A 23650-nucleotide genomic window follows, 5' to 3' on the forward strand; every position below is an offset into this window, starting at 1 on the left:
TTAAAGGTTAAATTTAGACAAAAATAAGAACAGCTGATCCTTTCCTGGAGCATTTGGCTTAGATATATTATGCACATCATGGGTCAATGTTATCACTCGTGTTTGTGATTCAGAAACGTATACGTTCAAGTCCCATTCCTTGTAGGATGACACTCTGGTGCAGCTTTGCAAATGTGCTACACTGTTGAGCAGTGAGAGACGTTGTATGGATGGGATAGTAAATGACTTCATAGGCCACTATTAAAAGTTTCCATGTATCATTTGAAGAAGAGCAGCTGTCTTAGCCAAAAGTTTACTCCTTAACGAACATCACTAAAACACATAGTGGGACCTTGCTATGACATAATTGACTCCTATGTTATTTACATTGCATTATAACAATGACTGTTCTTAGAAAATATTAGCAGAAGAGTCACGTTTAACATGAATTTAGCTGCACAAAAGCATTGTGGATTTAAATATTGGCTGCAATTAGCAATAGCTGGGACATTGGCCTTAGAGCCAAAGGAACTTAATGTACAAAGCTGTCATAAGTATTTATTGTTCCTTAGGTTCATCAGGCTTCCCTTTGGTGGTGTTGCCAGTATTCCTAAATTAATGAGCTTCGAAAAGTACATGATGTCTGAGTCAATTCCTTTTACAGTATTAATTTATGCAAGCTTGTAGTCTGGGGAAAGTAGACTCATCCTTTATTCTTGTCTAGCCCATCAAGTGCTCATTGTTCACACCTTATACACTTGACTGGTAGGAATGGTTCATATGATGAGTACTTGATTTTTGGATAAAATCCATTTGCTCAGCCTCCATTTCAATGACAAGGTAGATTGTAATGAAACTGAGCTACGCTGCCTGAGGTAACATGAGACACTACATGGAAGCTGGCCTTTCCATCAATTTATGAGAGACTTGAGTCAAAAGTTAGTCAAATGAAATTCTGAACATTCAAACACATAATGGTTTATCAGGATAATTTATGTTGTACTGCCAGTTTTCTGCCTCTTTGACGGGGTCTTAATATCTTCTTATGTGGCCTAAATGTCATGATATTTTTGATGTGCTAATTCTGGGATTTGCTACCTTGAAGGTCATAAATAAATGCACAGTATTGCTGTGCAATTAGCTTATAAATACAATGATGAATTAAACTGAGCGTTATGGCCTTTTGATGTGGTATTTGCTGCCTTTTGGAACTAATAGAAGAATATGGTGCAAGCTCATGCAACCGTTCAGAATAGTGTGGAAAAAAGCACCGAGAAGCTCTCTAGTGCAGAACCCAGTCACATCGTACAAATTTGAGTTTGAGATTTGAATCTGCTTCTGTAAATTGTTTGTTTTGCTGTGGGCAGGACTTAATTGTTGGGTGTCTGCCCAAATTCTGGCAGGCTTCAACCCCTTTCAAATAAATGATTAATGACTTTGTCAAAATAATGAATTCCAGCCAACCACATTGTATGTAGAAAGGACTTTTTAATTACTATATCCCTTTCAGGGAATGGGTGTTTGAAATCCGAATCATACCCTTCTATTTAGCGAAATAAGAAAATTAATTATTCTGGGCTTGTATGGAGTATTGTATGCTGCAAAAAGCATAATATATTTATAAACACTTGCAGCACTGGCTGAAACTTTCTTTCCGGCATTGCATTGTGAGCCATCTGTCAGTCATAGGAACAAACTAAAACAGCATTTCCACAAAAGAAAGCATTTACTTGTACCAAAACAAATCCAGTGTACTATTCAAAGAAAAATGGGCATGTTTCAATGTTACTTTAACCTATGGAAACAGCCATAACTCTGGTAAAATGGTCTTCCTTGGCCATTTGGTATACAACTCTCAGGCTACAACAACATCTGGGACTTATGCAGTGTCTTTAATGTAGGTACAAAAGCCTCTAGGTCCTTCAGGATCATTAACCAACAAACATCTGACATTGAACCACGTGCAGATACTTGGACAGGTATTGAGGGAGGTTTTATGAAGAAGTTGAATGGAGGAAAGTGAGATGGAGAGGAAGCAAAGTTTATTACGTGCATCCTAGATGCAACTCACTCAGTGGGATATTAGTGTTATTTAAAACAATTTACAACACCTTACAGCTCATTACTATGCAAGGGTACTTGAATGACTTGACAATGTAATTGAAGAGTTCCAGGTTCAGCAAGCTCACCAGGAAAGGTCTGTGTTCAGGGCACTCGGAAATGGCTAATAGTTCATCTGACAAATTCTACAAGGCGGAGGAATTATGGCCTCTGAAAACACTGGCTGGTTGGTGCAAGGCAGATGGTCATCTGGGAAGAGAGTCTATATTCCCTTCACACATCAGTGACAGGTGAGGTTCCAGAGGACTGGAGAATGGCCAGTGTTGTTTCCTTGTTTAAGAAGGGCAACAGGGATAGTCTGGGAAAATACAGGCCAGTGAGCCTAACAATAATAGTCAGGACATTATTGTAGAAGATTCTTATGGACAGGACGTATTCATATTTGGAAAAGTTTGGACATATTAGCGATAGGCTTTATGCAGGGGAAGGTCACAAACTTGATTGAAATTTTGAGGAAGTGATAAAGGTGATTGATGAGGACAGTGTGGTGGATGTTATCAACATAGACTTTAGCATGGCCTTTGACAAGGTTCCTTGTGGCAGGCTGATACAGAAGGTGAAGTCACATGGATGCACTGTGAGTTGGTAAATTGGATACAGAACTGGTTTGGTCATGGAAGACGGAGATCTGTGACTTATGGTGTTCTGCAGGGATCAGTGATAGGACCCCTGTTGTTTGTAATATATTTTAATGATTTGGAGGAGAGTATAGATAGTCTGATTAGTAAATTTGTAGAAGGCACAAAAATTGAAGGAGCTGTGGATAGTAAGGAAGATAGTCAGAGGATACAACAGGATGTAAAAAGGGTGTAGACTTGGCAGGCGGTGTTTAATCCAGATAAATGTGAGGTGATGCATTTTGGGATGTGTGATGCAAGAAAGCAGTTTTTGGTAAATGGCAGAAGCCTTAGTAGCATTAATATACAGGAGCATCCTGGCATACAAGTCCACAGTTCCTTGAATGTGGCAATACAAGTCGATAAGGTGGTCAAGACGATGTATGCATGCTTGTCTTCATCAGTCAGGGCATAGAGTGGAAAAAGTGTCAAGTCATTGTGCAGCTAAGTAGAACTTTAGGTTAAACTTCATTTGGAATATTGTATCCAGCTCTGGTCTCCAGACTAGCAGAAGGATGTGGAAGGTCTGGAGAGGGTACAGAAAAGGTTTGTCAGGATGTTGCTGGTTGGAGTATATTAACTATGAAGAGAGATTAGACAAATTTGGATTGCTTTCGCTTTACCGTTGGAGACTGAGGGGCAATCTCATAGACCGTTTACAAAATTATGAGAGGCATGGATTGAATGATAGTTAGAATCTTTTTCCCAAGGTAGAAATATCTAGTATTAGGGTTAAGATAAAAGTGGGAAAGTTTAAAGAAGACGTGAGGCATACATTTTTGACATAGTACACTGCACGCACTTACCACTATCAGAGCAGATGGTAGATGCAGATGCAGATGCAAGGGCAATGTTTCAGAGGCATCTTGATGAATGTAAGAATAGGCAGGGAATAGAGGGATGTCGACCACATGGGGGGAATAGATATTTAGTTTATAAAGGTGTCGTGTGTCAGCACAGTCTCGGTGGGCTAAAGGGCCTATATGAAACTTACAGAATACTTAATGGCCTGAACAGAGTGGATGTTGGGAAGATTTTTCCATTGGTGGGAAAGACTAGGACTTGAGGACACAGCCTGAGAGTAAGGGGAAGACCTTTTAGAATGAAGATAAGGAGAAACGTCTTCAGCCAGAGAGTAGTCAATTAATGGAATTCACTGCTGCAGTAGACTGTGAGGCCAGTTCATTAAGTATATTTAAGACAGAGATAGATAAGTTCTTGACTGTCAAGGGGATCAAGGGTTATGGGGTGAAAGCGGGAGAATGGGGTTGAGAAATTTATCAGGTAAAAACAATGACTGCAGATGCTGGAAACCAGATTCTGGATGAGAGTGGTGCTGGAAAAGCACAGCTGTTCAGGCAGCATCCGAGGAGTGGGAAAATCAACGTTCCGGGCAAAAGCCCTTCATCAGGAATACAGGCAGAGAGCCATGATTGAATGGTGGAGCAGACTTGATGGACTGAATGGCCTAATTTCTGCTCATAAGTCTTCTGGTCTTGTGGCCTGATCCTGTGCTGTACTATTCTTTGTTCTTTGTATGTGAGGAAGGCAATGGAGACCCACCTTATGCCTCCGTATTCCCCAGTCAAATATGGTCAGTATAACTGACTGTTACTAAGAAAAGAACATGAATGAGATTGGCTCCCATGGTGTTGTTGGAATTTGGAAGACCATGTTCACCTTTGCCACTTTGGCATGGCTCTTAGATTATGACAAGAAACAAAATAAATTAAATACAAGTTGGAAATGCTTAATAATAAAAAAAATTGGTCGCTCTCTAATTGGTCATTCATTATATTTTCAACTTGATTGTTTCGTTTACTGAATCCTTTCCAACTTTGAAAATAAATTTTAAAGTTTGTATATTTTAGTTTTTCTCCCAATATATTTTGAAGTGGAAGCACCTTTTGTGAAGCGTTTGACTCAAAGCTGAGTACTGAAGCTGTTAATTCAAGCAAATCAAAACAGAATATATTGATGGTTGGTAGTGGATGGGACTGAGAGAAAGTAAGGACTGCAGCTGTTGGAGAGTCAGAGTCAAAAAGTCTGGTACTGGAAAAGTACAGCAGGTCAGGCAGCATCCGAGGAGCAGGAATAAATATAACTGAAGATTTGATGCCAGGAGAAAACTTTAAAAAGTAAACATAACTACCAAGCAATGAAGACTGATCCATAAAAATGGACAAATAACTTCGAATACAATTATAATGTCAGGGACAAATCCTTTATGTCAGAGTGCTGTTAAATTACTCCTTCTAATTAAATTAAAATAAGATACTTTAAATGAAGAAGCTGGTGAATTATAGTTAATTGAATCTCTGAAATTGGGCCTGCACAAACAATAGTTTGATCTTTTTGAAATTCCTTGAGTCTTAACAGATTAATGGAATTGGTATGGTCACTTTGGCACAGTATTTGCTTTCTCGTGTAGAGGGTGGTGCATGTATGGAATGAGCTGCCAGAGGAAGTTGTGGAGGTTGGTACAATTACAAAATTCAAAAGACATCTGGATGGGTAAATGAATGGGAAGGGTTTAGCGGGAAATGGGCCAAATAGGACTAGATTCATTGCAGATATTTGATCAGTATGAAAGAGATGGACCGAATGGTCTGTTTCCATATAACTGTCTCAAACATAAGTAAGAAAGAAAGGCTGATATATTTTGAAATATTAAGAACTTTTAAAATGTTACCAGATAAATGAACATTATGATATATTTACAATGATATTTTAAAGTATTGGGACAGTTTTTCAACCCACAAGGTTTGCTTATGTTCCACCCAAGCCGCACCCTACCTATTTCATCTCACTGTACCAATTCTTAAATCACTTCTGTTAAATGTGGGTCTGGGATGAGTATTTTTGGTGACATCGTTTAGGTCAAACACAGAGAATCTGGTCACACCAGTATGGCTAATTCATTCATTCCATCTGAGTAGAATAAGTCCAAGGACCTCACACTGTGCTAATCTTCTGTTTGCCTCTTCACAGGTAGAAGACATGCTCTGGCCACGAGGAAGCCATGAGCTCCCTACCTCGGTCTGCAGCTTGCCGTGCAAATCTGGGGAGCGTAAGAAAATGGTGAAGGGCGTATCCTGCTGTTGGCATTGTGAGCTCTGTGATGGCTATCAGTATCAACGCGACGAATTCACGTGTTCCCTTTGCAGCTATGACATGAGGCCTAACGAGAACCGGACTGGCTGCAGCCAAATTCCGATTGTGAAGCTCGAGTGGCATTCACCGTGGGCCATTATCCCAGTGTTTCTTGCCATGCTTGGAATCATTGCCACTATTTTCGTGATGGCTACTTTTATACGGTACAACGACACACCAATTGTACGGGCGACTGGACGGGAACTCAGCTACGTTCTTCTCACAGGGATATTCCTCTGTTACATCATCACCTTCCTAATGATTGCCAAACCCAACATGGGAATTTGTTCGTTCCGCCGCATCTTCCTGGGCCTCGGAATGTGCATCAGTTATGCAGCTTTATTGACTAAGACCAACCGGATTTTCCGCATCTTTGAGCAGGGCAAGAAGGCTGTGACAGCACCCAGACTCATCAGCCCGACATCCCAGCTAGCAATCACATCCAGTCTCATATCAGTCCAACTTCTCGGAGTCTTCATCTGGTTTGGGATTGACCCACCAAATACCATCATCGACTACGATGAGCAGAAGACCTCGGATCCTGAGCTGGCGAGAGGAGTCCTCAAATGCGACATTACAGATTTACAAATCATATGCTCCCTGGGATATAGCATCCTTCTAATGGTGACATGCACTGTTTATGCCATCAAGACAAGGGGCGTCCCAGAGAACTTCAATGAAGCTAAGCCTATAGGATTCACTATGTACACTACCTGTATAGTATGGCTTGCCTTTATTCCAATATTTTTTGGGACTGCTAAGTCAGCAGAAAAGGTAGGTAGTTTTTTTATTTCAAAAATTATAATTCTTGGTTTCTGTGTGAGATTGATGCACTGTTTTTAAGACATTTCTTCTTCATATTGTTTGATATTAGCTGCTCTAGCTGTTGGTTTAGGAAATGTGTTCAGTAAGCACCAATCTTTGTCTTTGTTTCAATGGTGATTAATTTAATCATTAACAATATGGACAGGCCACAGTGGTTATTATAACTACACTCCAATGCCTGTTTCGCTTTCCTCAGAGTGAATATTGATATTAATGTACACAGTTCTTAATTAATTCTTCCTGTCTTCTTTCCTTGTGTGTTTCCTCATATCTTCCTGGAGGTTTAGGCTGACATGTCCAACAGAACTGTGATTAAAATTGCTCTGTAACCAGGAAATGGGTTATAACGTCCATTGTGTTGAGCCAACCAATGTCAGGTTCTTTCACTCTCCATCATCAAAGAGATTGTGGTTCATATATTTAAGGTGCTGTAATTAACTATACTCATCAGGCACACCAACGCTCCCCCAGACACTGAGGAATCCTATCCAACTATGGCATTCAAATTTCAGCTGGTTATAATCTGGAATTCGCTCCCTCAAAAGATCATAAAGGGTAAACCAATTGGACTTGCAAATTTTAGATTGCTAGATATCTGTTTGACTCGTTAGAATATGGAGTTATAACAGGAAAATTAAGTTTGGATACAGATGAGCCTTGATTTAATTTAGTCATAGAATGAACTTGAGGTACTGCGTGGTCTATTGTTGACCTTATATTTAATGGAAACATCAACCTTCACATTATAGCGTTCCTAAAATACTTGATTACAAGTATGACCTGATGCAATTAATTTATCCTATTCTGTTCTACAAATAAACCCCTGGTGTAGATTTCATATGGTAACTGGCCTATGTAAGTTGATGGTATTGTATTGGAATACATTACTGAAACTTGGAAAATAACCAAGATCAACATGAGATCGTAGCAATCTACAGCAGTAATTTTGAGCTAGGAAAGAAAGTGATTAACCTCCATAGTCCCCACTGTTGGAGCAGGTTATGATTCGGTTTCACACCAGAAATAATTTATTGTTTTGCTTCAGTGATGAGGAAAGAGATTTAAGTTTAAAGCTTCAACGCGTTTCATGGACTAAATAATTGAGAGACTACTCAAATGAACAGCAGTCCATTAATTCATTACACACAACCCCTTGTGTAAAATACAAGTGTCAATTTTACCTGATCCTTTTAAAATGGACCTCGCTGCTTAGAACAGGTGGGTTCTGAAGAAGTGCATTTGATGTGGTGGTGTATCTAATGAGCCTTCTCTGCTGCAGGTAAAGAGAAAACTATTTATCACAACAGGAAACTAAATGTGATGACATGAATTTTGGAGGCTGCTTGGTAGTTTTTCCAAGCAGGGTTTCAGGAATCCTACCAAGGGACAGCTGGTGGTTGGTTTGCTCAAATAAACAAACAGCTTTGTGGGATGTTCACCTCATTCCTGTATCCAGATAGTTTCCATTAAAACAACCGCAGGAAAAATTCCTGTTGTTTGAGGTGAGAATGGCAAAAGAAATGTGTAAAAAAGAGATTTAACAAATGTTACAAAGAATTGTTCCCTGAGGCCTTAAGAAAACCATCACCAAAATCCTGCATGAGCACAATGGACAATTGGCCATCATATAGTATTGAAATGGAACAATCTCAATCAAGTGAACCCTTTGCATTTCTTGAATTTACAGAAAAAAAACATGTAATTTTAGTCTTCCTGTAGTACTTCTGAATAGTTTCCACTTAATTGAGCACAAGCCCAAACCAAATGCAGTCCCATTCACCAATTACCCCTGTGCTTACTGACCTTGTGGCTTCCTGATCCAACAGCACATTAATATTTAAAATGGTCATCCTCATTTTCTAAATCCTTTTGACCCTTGCTATCTCTGTGACTTTATCCATATGTACAACCTTTCAAGAAAACTGCATTCCTCTAATTTATGCAACCCCTATTTTCTTCCACTCTGTACTGGGAGTCTCATCAGCCATGATTCAGGCCTTAAACTATGGAAATCTAATCTGAAGAAGGGTCACTGGACCTGAAATGTTGACTCTGATTTCTGTCCACAGGTCCTACCAGTCCTGTTAAGTTATTCCAGTGAGTTTTAACTTTGAAGCTAGTAAGTTTCTCTCTTTATTGGTTCTGTATTCAGTTGCTCCCCTCTCCTTGTTTTCAGCATTGCAAGCATTCAAAATCCAATGTATCAGTTGTATATTTCAACATAAGTTTTGCTTATAAAATACATGATCGTTGCTGGGTTTTTTTTTGACAAACTGTGCCATGCACAGGGGACCCACTTTGGTCGGGCAATTCCACGCAAACGGTGATGAAAAGAATTTTGGTTTGTTTTCTCTCTCTCTTTCTCTCAGCCTCAACTTTGGCACTGGGCATCTTGCGTTTTTGGACTAGTCCATGGTACCTGGAGGAGCCTTGCAAACACAGAGAGCTAAACTTTCTCTGTTTCCAACCTCTTCCCTTTTGTGCGACATGACTAAACTGAAACAATTGTAAAATAGCCAAACGCCCTTTGCATTTGCTGACCTTGACCAGATGATCAATGTAGGGTCTGCTGGGCATTATTGCATCACTACCTCACCATCAATGGCTTAATTTCACTAGACCTTGAGTAGCTTCAGACTTATGTAGCGAGTGTATCGATTTGGACATTCGCCTCTGCAGTCAGTATATCATCCTTTCTCCAACAATGATGGATGTCATGCTGCAAAGGTGATTTCCCATGTCGATCCAACAGCAGAACAGAGAAGAGGGCAGGGAGATACCAAGAAGCTGAAAATTGAAGGAATTAGAATTGTTGTGACTACATTTTATTGCAGTGCTTTCCAAGGCTGGTTGTTAGTTCATAACGATAGTGGTAGAATTTTGATCAGCTGTCTGCTTTCTGTGAATAGACAAACACACCACAGTATGTTTGGGTCACATTTTCTATCTGCACGGTGAAGGATTGCTCAGTAGAACAAGCTAACTCAAGTTGAGGTTTTTGGTTTGAAGATTTGCCACAGCAGTTATGGTGAGTGGGTGCCAAGCTCTTCAGGTCCGCTCTCGGGGGGCTTAAGTGAGGAGCTGGGAAGTAGGAGAAATTAGATTAGATTACTTACAGTGTAGAAACAGGCCCTTCAGCCCAACAAGTCCACACCGACCTTCCGAAGAGCGACCCATTCAGACCCATTTCCCTTCACCTAACACTATGGGCAATTTAGCATGGCCAATTCATCTAACCTGCATAGCTTTGGACTGTGGGAGGAAACCGGAGCACCCACAGGAAACCCATACAGACACAGGGAGAATGTGCAAACTCCACACAGTTGCCTCAGGTGGGAATTGAACCCGTGTCTCTGGCGCTGTGAGGCAGCAGTGCTAACCACAATGCCACCCACAAACATCTAATATCTGTAAAGGACTGGAAGTCAATGCAGCCACGTGTTGAGAGGATAGTTGTTCCAGACCTGAGGACCTGGATGTAGTGCCATGAGAAGGTCAGTGACCTTGTAAGACTGGTCAGGATCACTAAATGCTACTTTCAATATCTTATCATTGACCCAAGGAGTGGTAGTGACTCAAATATCACTCCTCCCTCTGATGTACTCTTGCTGGTGTCTGTCAGACAGACCTGCTGCCTGTGCCACATTAGTATAGTCTGCTAGACTCAGGGTTATTATCCAAGGCTGTCTGCATTCTCCCCCAGCCAATGTTAGTAGCCTACCACCAGCCAGGCTGCAGCCATTGGAGTAACATTGAAAAGGAACAGAAAACAGGCAAGGGAACGTGGAAATGAGGCACAAGCTCATTTGTATGAAATATGGAAATAACTCCATTTATAGATGTTGTTCATTTTGTGGTATTATCCAATTTTACATTGTGGCCAAGTGAGCACTCTGATGTTCACGAACAGAGGGAAGATAAGGTCAGGAATCGTTAGTGACTGGGGAATTGGACTTGTGGTTACTGCTATTGTTGTTGGTTGAGATGTTCACAGACAGCCAAGTCAGAAAAAGGCTGTGTATGTTACCTCCTCCTTGTCCTTTCCCTGCTCCACAGCTGATCGCTTTCCCTCATGATCAGGTTACACGAGACACAGCAGACCATGACAACCACCTGCTCTGTTGGGTATTGCTGATCTTCTCCAAAAGTAGTGGAAACACTGGTTCAGAATGCTAGTGCCGATTTTAATCATTTTATGTGGCAGCATGGCTATTATTGCTGCCCATAGACATACGCTAGGAGTCATCAACCATGTTGTTAGCAAACATCCTTGTCATGCATTTGCCACTCTTTACATCCTTATATAAGCTCAAATACAGTTGGCACAAAATGAAGGCATCATGATGGGTGCTAACATGTCAGGCATTGACATACACATTGAGGCCACACACCAGATGGCCATTGAGGGTGTAGAATTGCTTTGGGTTCTGGTATGAGGCAGAAATGACATAAGCACCTGCAGGATAGTGCGAATAAGGTTAGTGTATGGAAAGGCTGGAAATTCTGGCTACGCCACATGTTTAATTCTGCCTGCTTTTCTATAGTGACTGAGAACAAAATTAAGTTATCTCTCAATGATTTGAGGGTATGAAAGATTCATCACCCTGTCACCCATTGTCAATGTGATTCTTGTCACACCCTGATGTTGTAGCTATGGGTACAGCAGGTAACAGATTTCAATGAGGGCATCCTAACCGGAGCACGGACATCACTCAGGTGCTAGTCGGAGCAGTGCTTCCTGAACTAGGAGCGGTTTGGCTTCCTGCAGAGTCCGTCTCCCTCTCTTCCGCCCTCTTTCACGAGCTTGTCCTGCTCTATTTGTTCTCCCAATCTGCACTCTTCCAGGCAGAATGGATACCAATGCACTCATGACTAGAAAAGACTGGTTTGACTAGAAGAACTGAAGTCAGTAAAACTCAATTAGCACTGGTCACAACATTCCCTGTATACTTTTGCAACTTCAACCAATTGAAGAAAGCACTAAACATTTACAGAATCAAGGCAAAGGTCGGAAGAATTCAACCTGCAACTAACCTGCACTAACACGTGTTCAAACAAGAGTGTTAGCTAAAGCAGTGAATTCAAAATGGCAACAGGAGTGTCAAGTTGGTACTATACACTGATAGATGTAGTCATCTGCCTGCTTTATTTTCTTTTGGTTACTATTCATTGTACAACACCCTCACCTGTACGCTACCTGCGATGACTTAACCCAGAGGTATGGCTCTCTGCCATGGATACCATTTTCAACATCAAATAGTGCGGTACGGTGGCTCAGCGGTTAGCACTGCTGCCTCACAGCACCAGGGTCCCAGGTTAGATTCCAGTCTCAGGTGACTGTGTGGAGTTTGTACATTTTCCCTGTGTCTGCGTGGGTTTCCTCCGGGTGCTCCAGTTTCCTCCCACAATCCAAAGATGTGCAGGTCAGGTGAATTAGTCATACTAAATTGCGCATAGTGTTAGGTGCATTAGTCAGAAGGAAATGGGTCTGGGTGGATTATTCTTCAGAGGGTTGGTGTGGACTGGTTGGGCCGAAGGGCCTGTTTCCACACTGTAGGGAATCTAATCTAATCTTAATTAACTGCCTGCCTAGACATCACGTCCAATCCCAGTTGTATGCATATACAATTATACAGCATACCAGGAGGGTATTTGCCCTATTGTGTCTGTGCTGGTTCTGAAAGTGCTTTCAATCCATTACCTTGCAAATGCTTTCCTGGTCAAAAGTACATCCTGTTCCTTTGGCACAGTGACTTTTAGATCTGTTTCCACCACGCTTTTTAGACAATGTATTCTAGATCATAGCAAGTGGTTGTGTAAAAGCAACTTCTTTTAAACAGCCTGGGGTCCAGTTTAAATGTTAGTTGCATATTTATTTGAATTTATTCAGCCTAAAGTATGTTGTAGAGACAAAATAAATAGTGCTGGCTGGGCATCAATAGCTAAATAATGGTTATATTTATTTGGTGCTATATCACATCAGAAAGTGCCTCATTTGAAAGATTACCTGCAGTTTTCCCTTTGTAGTTGCATGTACTCCGGTCTCCTATGGTTTTGCAAACAATGACAGAACGCTTCCAACAAATCATTCATTGCTTGTAGAGAATTTGAGAAAAGAAAGCAAAGTTCAAGTGAAGGACCCACAGATTTTGTCAGAATAATCAACCCAGCTTGTTTTGTTTTCTGACAAATGTTGTTGAATCTTAGTAGGGGAGAAATCTGTCTTTAACTTTCTCTGTAGAATGACTTTCTTCTTTAGCAAGTGAGCAGTAAATTTCAGGAAAAGGTCCAGAAGCAATTGTTATCGCTGAGGAAATGTAGATCATTCCTTTTCTTTTACAGACAACCGCAGGAAGTAAAAACATTTTAAATTGCTGTTGGCAGTCTGCAGTGTTGGAGGATCAATAAAGGTCCAAATCAGTGACCGCTCTGATAGAATTTGTTGCAATTAAAATAGAGGTATAGCTCCCTGGGTACTGTGCAGAGATTATATTTCAAGAGCTGCATTTGCAGTATAATCATTATTCATACTGCATTCTCTGGCGTACTTTGGATCCTATTGCAAAGACAACCTGTAAAGTCACCTCCGTTGAGGTGTTAGATGATGAAATGTTATTTTTTATTAAAATCTGTTAAATGGGTGATTGGTATAGTTGGTTAAAGCAAGTAGAACTGAACAAAGGATGTGTTGTAATTAATGATTCCATAAAGGCTCTATCCCTAATGACTTTTTTTTTGTCAGAAGGATTGCTGGGTTTAGCAGCTCTAGGTAACAGTACTGTCGCTGCTGGGAACATCCAAGCATTATCGTGGGCACTTGTTCTGGGTTTTTTTTTGCCAGAGTGATTTGGATAAGCAGATGATACCATTTAAGAATGGCGGTGATATCCTGACTCAGACAACCAGGGTGTAAGGAAGCTGATTTCAAAACTACTGGACAAGGCCATAAGGTCAATACAACTAGGGGACATTTCATGTGAGATTCAAGTTTTATTTGAGGAAATATGAAGTTTTGAGTATCTTTATGAAAAGAGAAATTTGCCACTCACTTGTGTTTTATTCAAAAGTGACCTAGTTTATTTAATTACCAGGCTCTCAGATGTGTATCGGTAGAAGAAGCAATATTATGCGTCAAAAAGGTAACAAATCAATACATGCTTTACCTACAAGAGCAACTCCAGTTTTTATTAACGTGAAGACTATGATTTCCAGAGCACCTCTCACAACCTCTGCATGTTGCAACCACTGTCAGAATGTAGGAACAAAGGATTTGCTCACAGCAGCATCCCATAAAGAGTTGTGTGTTAATGAACAGATAATCAGTGGTTTGTTAAGTGATGCAGATGTTGAGCAATGGGGAAGAATTCCTTTGCACCTCAAAGCAGTGCCTTAGAATTTTTTTTAATCCATCTGGATGAGCAGGCAAGGACTCTGTTTAATGTCCCATGGGCAATATTGCATATGACACATTTGGCAGCACAGTGCTCCCTCTGTACTGCACTGGGGAGTCATGCACCAAGTGTTTTGCTTCACACGGTGGAAAGACTCCAAATAAACTGAAATTATTCTCTGTAGAGAAGATTGAGAGGGGTTTTAATGAAAAGGTCAAAAATATGAGTGGCTGTAAAGCAAATAAATTATTTCCGATGGCAGAAAGGTCAATAATAAAACAATATTATTTTAAGAGAAGGGATTTCCCAGCCCCTGAACAATATGGACAATGATGTGGAGGAGCTGGTGTTGGACTCGGGTAGATAAAGTTAAAGATCACACAACACCAGGTATAGTCCAACAGGTTTATTTGGAAGCACTAGCTTTCGGAGTGCTGCTCCTTCATCAGATAGCTGTGGAACAGGATCATAAGACACAAAAATCTACAGTGTCATGCAACTGAAACGATATATTGAACAAGGGTCAAAAATGAGGTCTGCAGATGCTGGAGATCACAGTTGAAAATGTGTTGCTGGTTAAAGCACAGCAGGTCAGGCAGCATCCAAGGAATAGGAAATTCGACGTTTCGGGCATAAGCTTGATGAAGGGCTTATGCCCGAAACGTCGAATTTCCGATTCCTTGGATGCTGCCTGACCTGCTGTGCTTTAACCAGCAGATATATTGAACAAACCTAGATTGCTGTTAAGTCTTTTGTCTTTTAGAATGGGTTCCAGGTTGCGGTTCATTAATATGTAAATCCCAGAACTTCTTTTAAGTCACATTCTCTAGATAACTTAAGGTTGATTTGAAAGGAAGTGACATCTCAGCTTAGACAATGCATTAAAGGTGTGAGGTTAGAGTCTGCCTCTAACCCAAACTTGAGTCAGACTGGTTCTATTTTCAAAGTAGGAATCTATAAAATGTTACAGGGATTGACAGCCTGCAGGCTGTGCGCTTTTTGAACAAAATAGAATGTATCAGCAAATATAATTCTGCAAATGCAAATTCACCCCATAGACCTAAGTGTGTGTGCGCGTGCATGACAGAATGTGTGAGTGCTTCAGAGAGTATATGTGTGTGTGTGGGCATGAGCGCATGCTTGGTAAAGTGTGTGTGTGAGTGTGATGGAGCATAAGACTGTGAGATGATGTTTGTGTGGGTGAGAGTGTGGGGGGTGAATTCATAGATTTTCACAGAATCCCTACACTGTGGAGACAAGCCATTTGGCCCAACAAGACCACACCGGTTGCCGAAGAGTAACCCACCCAGGCCCATTCCCCCACCCTATTACTCTACCTTTCCTTTGCCTCATTCATATAGAGGTTGCTATTTTTCCAGATAATGGAGAGAATATAGACAATGCTAAATTCTGAGCAGGTCTTTTTCAGTCCTGGCCTTCATCGTGGTCTTTTTGGAATGGGGTAGGTGAGGGCCATGAAAGGAAGATGCTCCATACAATATTGAAAATGGCAGACCATGACCCTTGGTGGCAGAGGAGTATAATGGCAGAGTTGAGAGAACTGAAGGTCATGAATTTTTTTCCCATATTGCTGCACAGTCTCCCAGCTGGTGGACACTGCACCGACCGGGGCAGCTATTGCAGACCAGCCTGGCAACATTTGGGACAGTGTGCCCAGTTGTAGTTTTAACATGGGGCTCACAGTGTAGAAGGTCCCAACACTGGCGAGAGCCAACTATTTGATGTGTTTTGATTTTGATTTGAGTGGTTTATTGTTGTCACATGTACTGAGATACAGCAAGAAAAAATTGTTTTGAGTGCTGAACAAGTAGATCATACCCTATAATGTGCATCAAGCTAGCAGATCAGAGTGCAGAGTACAGTCTCACAGCCACAGAGATGGTGCACAGAGAGATAGAGAGAGATTGCATTAACATTTGAGAATTCCATTCAAGTGTCTGATAACAGCAGGGAAGAAGCTGTTCTTGAATCTGTTTTTATGTGTATTCAAACTTTTATGCCTTCTGCCTAATGGAAGAGGGTGGAAGAAAGTATAATTGGAATGGGAGGGGGTCTTTGATTATGCTGGCTGGTTTCCCAAGGTAGCATAAAGTGGACATGGAGTCAATGGACGGAAGGCTGGTTTGTGGGATGGACTGAACTGTGTTCATGACTCTCTGTAATTTCTTGTGATCTTGGGATGAGCAGCTGCCATACCACGCTGTGATGCATCCAGCCAGGATGCACTCTACGATACATCTATAAAAATTGGTAAGAGTCTTTCTGGCCACGCTGAATTTCCTTAGCCTTCTGAGGAAGTAGGGGTGTTGTTGTGCTTTCTAGACTGTCACGTCAACTTGGATGGACCAGTGCAGATTGTTGGTGATCATCACTCCCAGGAACTTGATGCTCCCGATTATATTCACCTCAGCTCCATTGATGTAGACAGGGACATGCCCTCTACACCGCTTCCTGAAGTCAATGACCAGCTCCTTCATTTTGCTAATCTTGGAGAGATTGTTGTTCTTGATACCATGACAATATGCACTCAATCTCTTTCCTGTACTTTGTCTCGTTGTTATTTGAGATCCAACCTGCAATGGTGATGTCACTATCAAACTTGCAAAAGGATTTGGGGTGGAATTTGGCCACACAGTCATGAGTGTATCAGGGATGTAGTAGGGGGCTAAGTATGCAGCCTGTGGGACACCAGTATTGAGGATTATGGTGGAGCAGATGTCGTTGCCAATTCTTACTGATTGCGATCTATGGGCCAGGAAGGCAAGGATCCAGTTGCAGAGGGGGATGCCAAGACATAGGACTCTGAGTTTAGAGATGAGTTTGTATGAAATTATGGTGTTAAAGGCAGAGCTGCAGTCAGTAAGTGAGGTCCTGACATAGATATCCTTGATATCCAGATGTCCCAGTGCACAATATAGGGAGATGGTGTCTGCCGTCGATAGGCAAATTGTAAAGGACCAAGGCAATCTGGGAGGCTGGAGTTGAATCTCTCGAAGTACTTCATAATTGTGGAGATCAGAGACACCGGATGCTGGTCGTTAAGGCACGTGGCATGATTTTTCTTTAGCACTTGGATGATATTGGTCTACTTGAAGCAGGTGAGGGCTTCTTATTATCATAAGGAGAGGTTAAAGATGTCAGCAAATACTCCCGGCAGCTGGTCTGTACAGGATCTGAGTGTATGGCTGGGCACTCCATTCCAGCCGTTCGCTTTCCATCAGTTCACTCTCAAGAAGGCCAATCTAATGCCTGCGGCAGTGACTGTGGTTACCGGTGTATCTCAAACTGTTGCCATAGGTGACATTGTTTCACTGCCCTTCTGTTCAAAGCAAGCATAGAATGCATTGAGCTCATTAGATAGAGATGTATGGTTACCCATGATTTGGTTTGACTTCACGTTGTTGCTCGTTATGTCATGTTAGCCTTGCGACAAATGATGTCCATGTGGTTTATCTCCGTCTCAAGCTTAGTTTGGTATTGCCTCTTGGCATCTCTGACGGCCTTAGGTTTCCTGTATGGGTCATAATGGCCCAAGTTGAAAGCCTCAAACCTTAACTTCAGTAGGGAGTGAATCTCCCAGCTCATCCATATTGGTGGGTGCAAAATAACATGAGTGTTAGCATGGAGTTGTACGTTGTGTGTTGTTCACTTTATAATGTTTGTGAAAATGCACTGGAGCTCACGGTGAGAAATCCTCCGTGAAACTCCCAGATGTCGAAAGCTGATTTTTGGTAAAATTCAACCCAAGCTGTTTTACAAATAAGCCAGAGAGGACCTGCGGAATCTTTTTGCTTTCCATAGTGAGTTGTTATTATTTGGAACATTATCTGCAAGGTGTTACTGGTAAATTCAGCAGCAACCTTCAGAAGAGAACTGGTTAAATAATTGAAGCAAATATTTATAAGACAATGGGGAGGGAGTGTGGTATTGGAATTAAATGGGAAGCTCTGTGAAAGAGCCATCAAAGTTTCTATGAATGGATTGAGACTGATAACCTTCAATGCAGGCAAACATCTCAAGGGACTTTACAGGAGTTTAATAAGTCTGGAGATGACAAAAGAGTTTTGTCAATAACTTGTAATGAAGTCCTGTAATTGTGAGAGACATTTTCCAGCTTTTGCATTGGGTGCCAACTGATTATCTTGGTCAGGTATAAAAACAGCAAGTGCTGGAGAAACTCAGCAGGATTGGCAGAATCAGTGGAGTGAGACCCAGGCTATCGTTTCGTTTCAAGCCCAGTCTGACACTTCTTTGGACTGATCATGTCTGAGTAAACATCAAGATGCTCACGACATTGGTTAAATCTCTCTTGATATATTGCTAATCCACATCTATTTTCTGTGCCAACTCTTCCTCAGCTGAGATAACACTCACCAACTTATCAGTATCATCAAAATTGTTCTGTACTTGTAGCCAAGCTGAATTCACTTTGAACCTGTAAACACAATTCGCTGATTCCTCAGAAACAAACCCAAACAAGCAGACACAATGCAACCAACATCTATAGCCACATTACTTTACATCAAAGACTTAGCAGTAATGACTTCCAGATGACTCAGACCACATGGCATCATGTTAGCCCACAAACTTACCTACTCATCGACTTTAACAGCGACTAATGAACCTAAAGGATCGAATAGATACCACCAGCAAAACTAATGTCATTATAAGATACCATGCAAGAACTGTAAAAGAACACTACATCAGACAAACTAGCAGGAAACTTACCACCAGGATACATGAACACCAATTGGCTCCCAAAATACATGACGTACTGTCACTAATTTCTATATATACAGGCACCACTTTGACTGGGACAACACACATATCCTAGGACAAGCAAAACAAAAACACACACGAGAATTCTTAGACGCATGGCATTCTAACCAGAACTCCATCAATAAACTCATCGACATAGATCCTATCTACTTTGCCTTGAAAAAAGAACCGGAAATGACATCACCCACCTTAAGAAACCAAGACATGCCACCAGCGCTTTACCAGAGACTCTCACTGTTGGTGTTACCTAGTTATAGTGATGAAACATCTGAAAACAAACCTTCAAGCTCAGTGAGCTATCTTACAGACTTATCATCAACCTAAGCTACAAATGGTTTTTTTTCTCAAAAATTGCTATCACTTTGAACTTTTTAATGGCAGGTTCCAAAGCTGCAAAATTTATTTTATCTGCCTAGCTCAAAAAAAAAGCAACAATAATTCCAAAAGGGCAGCACCACAAAGTGGAATTCAGTAAAAAAAATCTTAAAGAGAGAATTTTGGTAAATGTGTTGATTTTTAGTGGAATCTCTGTATTTTCCTCTTAGTCACAATCCTTATATTACCTCTTTGACCAGCTTTTGGTCATCTGCACTGACACCTCCTTTAGCCCATTGTCAAACTTTGCCTGGTTAACCCATGAGACTTTGTACAAAAGTAAAGACCCGCTATAAATGTTTCGCATTGGGAACCAATCTGAATCTATGATAGTGCAGCATGGGCTGTGATACATGTTTAAGTCCCAATTTACTTTTACAAAACGACAAGTTGCAAACTGGGCACAGTGTAAGTTGCTCGATATTTAGCAAAGTTCTACAGATATTGTGATGCTGATAGTTACTGTCATTCCAGAGCGGCCAGCAGGAAAACATGATCAAATGAATAAAAATGGTTTCAAAATGATATTTCTATTGTTGGAATTAGCTACAGAAAAACAGCTCATCATTTTTATTTCTGCTGTACCAAACATTTTGCCAGTTGATTAAAGGTGTAAATTTGTGCATGTATCCTATAAGCATATTCATATCATATTTCATTCGGTATCACAATGTCTAACTAGTAAAATAATCAACTACATCTGATCAATGCACCTTTACAGTGACACCATACACTGCTCCATTGTTTTGTGTGAGAAAAGAAATGCATTCTGAACTGTGAGTGATATTTAATTCATATCACTGAGCAAACTGTATTTAAACCATAAAATTGTGTGCTCTCTGTCCTGGGAATTGTGTAGTTGGGTTTAATCCTCCTGTTTAGCAAGATCATGAGATGCTAAGCCATGCCTGTTAGATAATCTCCAGTTTCTGTAATCTATAAAATCATATTATTGAACTCCTGGAAGGAGAGTTACATGCAGCATTCAGTGTAAATTTTAATTGTACATCAGGGTGTAGAATTAGTAAAGAAGACTTCTCACCTTCATTGTCACAGGGTTCACTATGGAGACAAAATAAACTGCAGATGCTGGAATCCCAAGTAGGCAGGCAGGAGGCTGGAAGAACACAGCAAGCCACGCAGCATCAGGAGGTGAAGACATTGATGTTTCAGACTGAAGAAGGGTTACACCTGAAACGTCAACTTCTCCACTTGCTGATGCTGCCTGGCTTGCTGCATTCTTCCAGCCTCCTGCCTGTCTATTACAGGGTTCACTATAAGCAGTGTCAAGTGTTTTGATGATCAGGCAGGAGTGTGGACTCTGGGTGAAATGTAGTGCCCCCTCACAGCATGGGATGTGCATTTAATTGGGCAGCAGGTTGCACAGTTGTGATCCTGGTGCCTTGATGCCTCTGCTCTCATGTCTGGGGTAGGCAGGTATTCCCAGAGGAAAGTGAGAACTGCAGATTTTTTTTAAATTTCAAAAATATACTTTATTCATACAATATTTTGATGGTCTGTACAGTTGGTCATGCCATACATACGTAAACATTCAAATTCTTTGCATACAGAGATCAGAATTTATCACTATATACAGGTCTGTACGTTTATCAATCATATATCCATATATTTAGCTGAGGCGTCAGCGGTGCCCAATGACTGCGTGGGCCCCCTGTTCTTCTTAGGCAGGCAGATGTTACACGGTGGTCTTTCCCCACCGCACCTTGGCGGCAGCTGCCCCAAGCTTCAGCGCGTCCCTCAACATGTAGTCCTGGACCTTGGAATGTGCCAGTCTGCAACACTCAGTCGGGGTCAACTCCTTCAGCTGGAAGATCAACAGGTTTCAGACCGCCCAGAGAGCGTCCTTCACCGAGTTGATGATCCTCCAGGCACAGTTGATGTTCGTTTTGGTGTGCATCCCGGGGAACAGACTGTAGAGCACGGAGTCCCACGTCATGGCGCTGCTCGGGACGAACCTCAACAAACGCCACTGCAATCCTCTCCAGACTTCTGCATAGGCACATTCCACATCTCTTGCATTATTCACCTTATCTCAGTTGCATTATTCACCTTATCTCAGTTGTTTAATCAGGAAATCAATTGAAAACTGATTCAATTACTGTACACCCTTCCTGGCATAATTCCAAAACCTTACCATGTTCAATATAACTCACATGCTAATGTCATTCAGTTTAATAAATAAATAGCTCTCTTCTAACATGTCTGTGCTTCTAGCACAGCACATTAATTCTCTATATTCATTCATAAAGGAGCAACATGAGATTTTCAGCATGAGGGTGAACTGGTATTTATTATCTGCCCCCATTAGTTGGCCTTGGGCCATCTTAATCTTTTATGCAAAGTTGCTTTAGAGGGGGCATTTTGACTAAGAGGAGAATTGTTAATACTTAACCAATTTTTGTGTTGATTGGAACTAATGGGTTTTCATGGCATTGCTCTCAAGAAGAGATAGTTGAGTTGAGAGGTACTATTGAATTGCACGTGGCAAGCTGTTGTAATATATCTTTTATATATTGTGGCCTGCAGCCACAGTATATGAATAATAGAGGTGACAGACACTGATAAAGCCTGAGATACTAATCAGACAATTGGTGTTCGTTAACATTTAGCTTAGTAAAAACTAGATCGACTTAATGTGAGTTTGCCTCTAGCAGGATGGTTTTAGATGATGCGCCTATCCTTACATTACCTCTTGTTACATTAGAAACTGGCATGGTATTGAAGAATCCAATAGATACGTTACAGCTAATAGTGCAACCATTCCATTCAGAGGCACATAAGTGTCTGTGCTAACATTGGACAATTAGATTACAACAGAGGAGAGACATGCTTCAAGTAGAATGACATACTTCAAACAGTCCCAGGAAAAGATTAAGTTTGAGATATTTGTACCCTTGGTATACATGCTATGATACAGTGATGAATTAAAGATATTTGGACACAGAGATTGTCAGACATAATGCAAAGTAAGTTTCTTCCTGATATTGCTAAATTTGCAACTTGGCAAGGCTCAGTCTGCAACCTTTGTATTTCAGGACTCAGTTTGCTCTTGGCAGTGAAGAGTAAATTCCAATATCGAAAGCACATTCTGCATCTTTGTTTCTCTTAGAGCTGCTTCTCAGTATGTTCAACATACAATTGTACTGATTTATCAGTGGAAGCATGTTGATTGAGAACATTGAGTGTAATTGTTCTGAGTATGACTGTAGCAGTGGCAGCTCTCTAAATTTACATATCATTGTTCGTGAAGAAGATTTTGCAGGTTTGAAGAGACGGACATTGTCTAAGTGTCTTTCGGTGAACCTCCATTCCAATCAAAGATGGACAGATAAATAAGACAAACACCCTCCATAAGTACATGTTGTGTATCAAATACTAATCCTTCCAGCCCAGAAGATCCCAGTTCAATTCCTGTCCTGTGCTGACATACCTACTCCCAATTGGGACAGTAGTTTTGATACTGCAGGTAGCATTCATGGTTCATCTGAGGGATGGAGAAAGAGTTTCAGGTTCTCTAATTGCTGTCCAGGTACTTTTAGAGTCATAGAGTTGCACAGCATGGAAATAAATTGTTTGATTCAACTTGCCCATGGCAACCAAATATCCTAAAGTAACATAGTCCCATGTGCCAGCATTTGGCCCGTATCCCTCTGAACCCTTCCTATTCATGTACCCATTTAGATGTCTTTTAGATGTATAATTGTACTAGCCTCCACCCGGCAGCTTATTCAATATACACATCACCCTCTGCGTGAAATATTTGCCCCTTAAGTCCCTTGTAAATCTTTTTCCTCTAACCCTAAACCTATGTCCTCCAGTTTTGGACTCCCTTACTTTGGGGAAAAAAAGATTATGGCAATTCGCGCTGATGATTTTCTAAACCTCTGTAAAGTCACGCTTCAACCTCTGACGCTTCAGCAAAAATAGTCCCAGCCTATAGCTGCAATGCTCCAATGCCAGCATAAACCTTGTACATCTTTTTTTGAACCCTTCCAAGTTTAGCAATGTCTTTGGTATAGCAAGGAGACGAGAATTGAACGCAGTATTCCAAAAGTGACCTAACCAACGTCCTGTACAGCTGCAACGTGACATCCCAACTCCTATATTCACTGCACTGACCAATAACAGCAAGTGTATCAAATGCCTTCTTCACTATCCTGTCTACCTGTGACTCCATCTTCAAGGAACTGTGTAGCTGCACCCCAAGGTCTCTTTGTTTGGCAACACTCCCCAGGACCCTAAGTGTCTAAATCCTGCCCTGATTTGCCTTACCAAAATGTTACACCTCACCTTTATAGAAATTAGACTCCATCTGCCATTCATTAGACATTCGGCCCATCTGATCAAGGTCCTGTTGTACTCTCAGAT

The 23650-nt window shown here is 41.1% G+C and overlaps 1 protein-coding gene across 1 annotated transcript in view; it reads left to right on the top strand.

Annotated features, from left to right (window-relative positions):
* The window catches only part of LOC132822385 (metabotropic glutamate receptor 7-like), a 750094-nt gene that overhangs the window by 557481 nt on the left and 168963 nt on the right, over positions 1-23650 (top strand). The window contains exon 8 of the mRNA XM_060835730.1: positions 5709-6644. Coding sequence (XP_060691713.1) covers positions 5709-6644 — 936 coding nt within the window. The remainder of the gene's footprint in view (positions 1-5708; positions 6645-23650) is intronic.

This window comes from Hemiscyllium ocellatum, chromosome 14, assembly GCF_020745735.1.
Source record: "Hemiscyllium ocellatum isolate sHemOce1 chromosome 14, sHemOce1.pat.X.cur, whole genome shotgun sequence".
In the NCBI taxonomy this organism is placed as follows: domain Eukaryota; kingdom Metazoa; phylum Chordata; class Chondrichthyes; order Orectolobiformes; family Hemiscylliidae; genus Hemiscyllium; species Hemiscyllium ocellatum.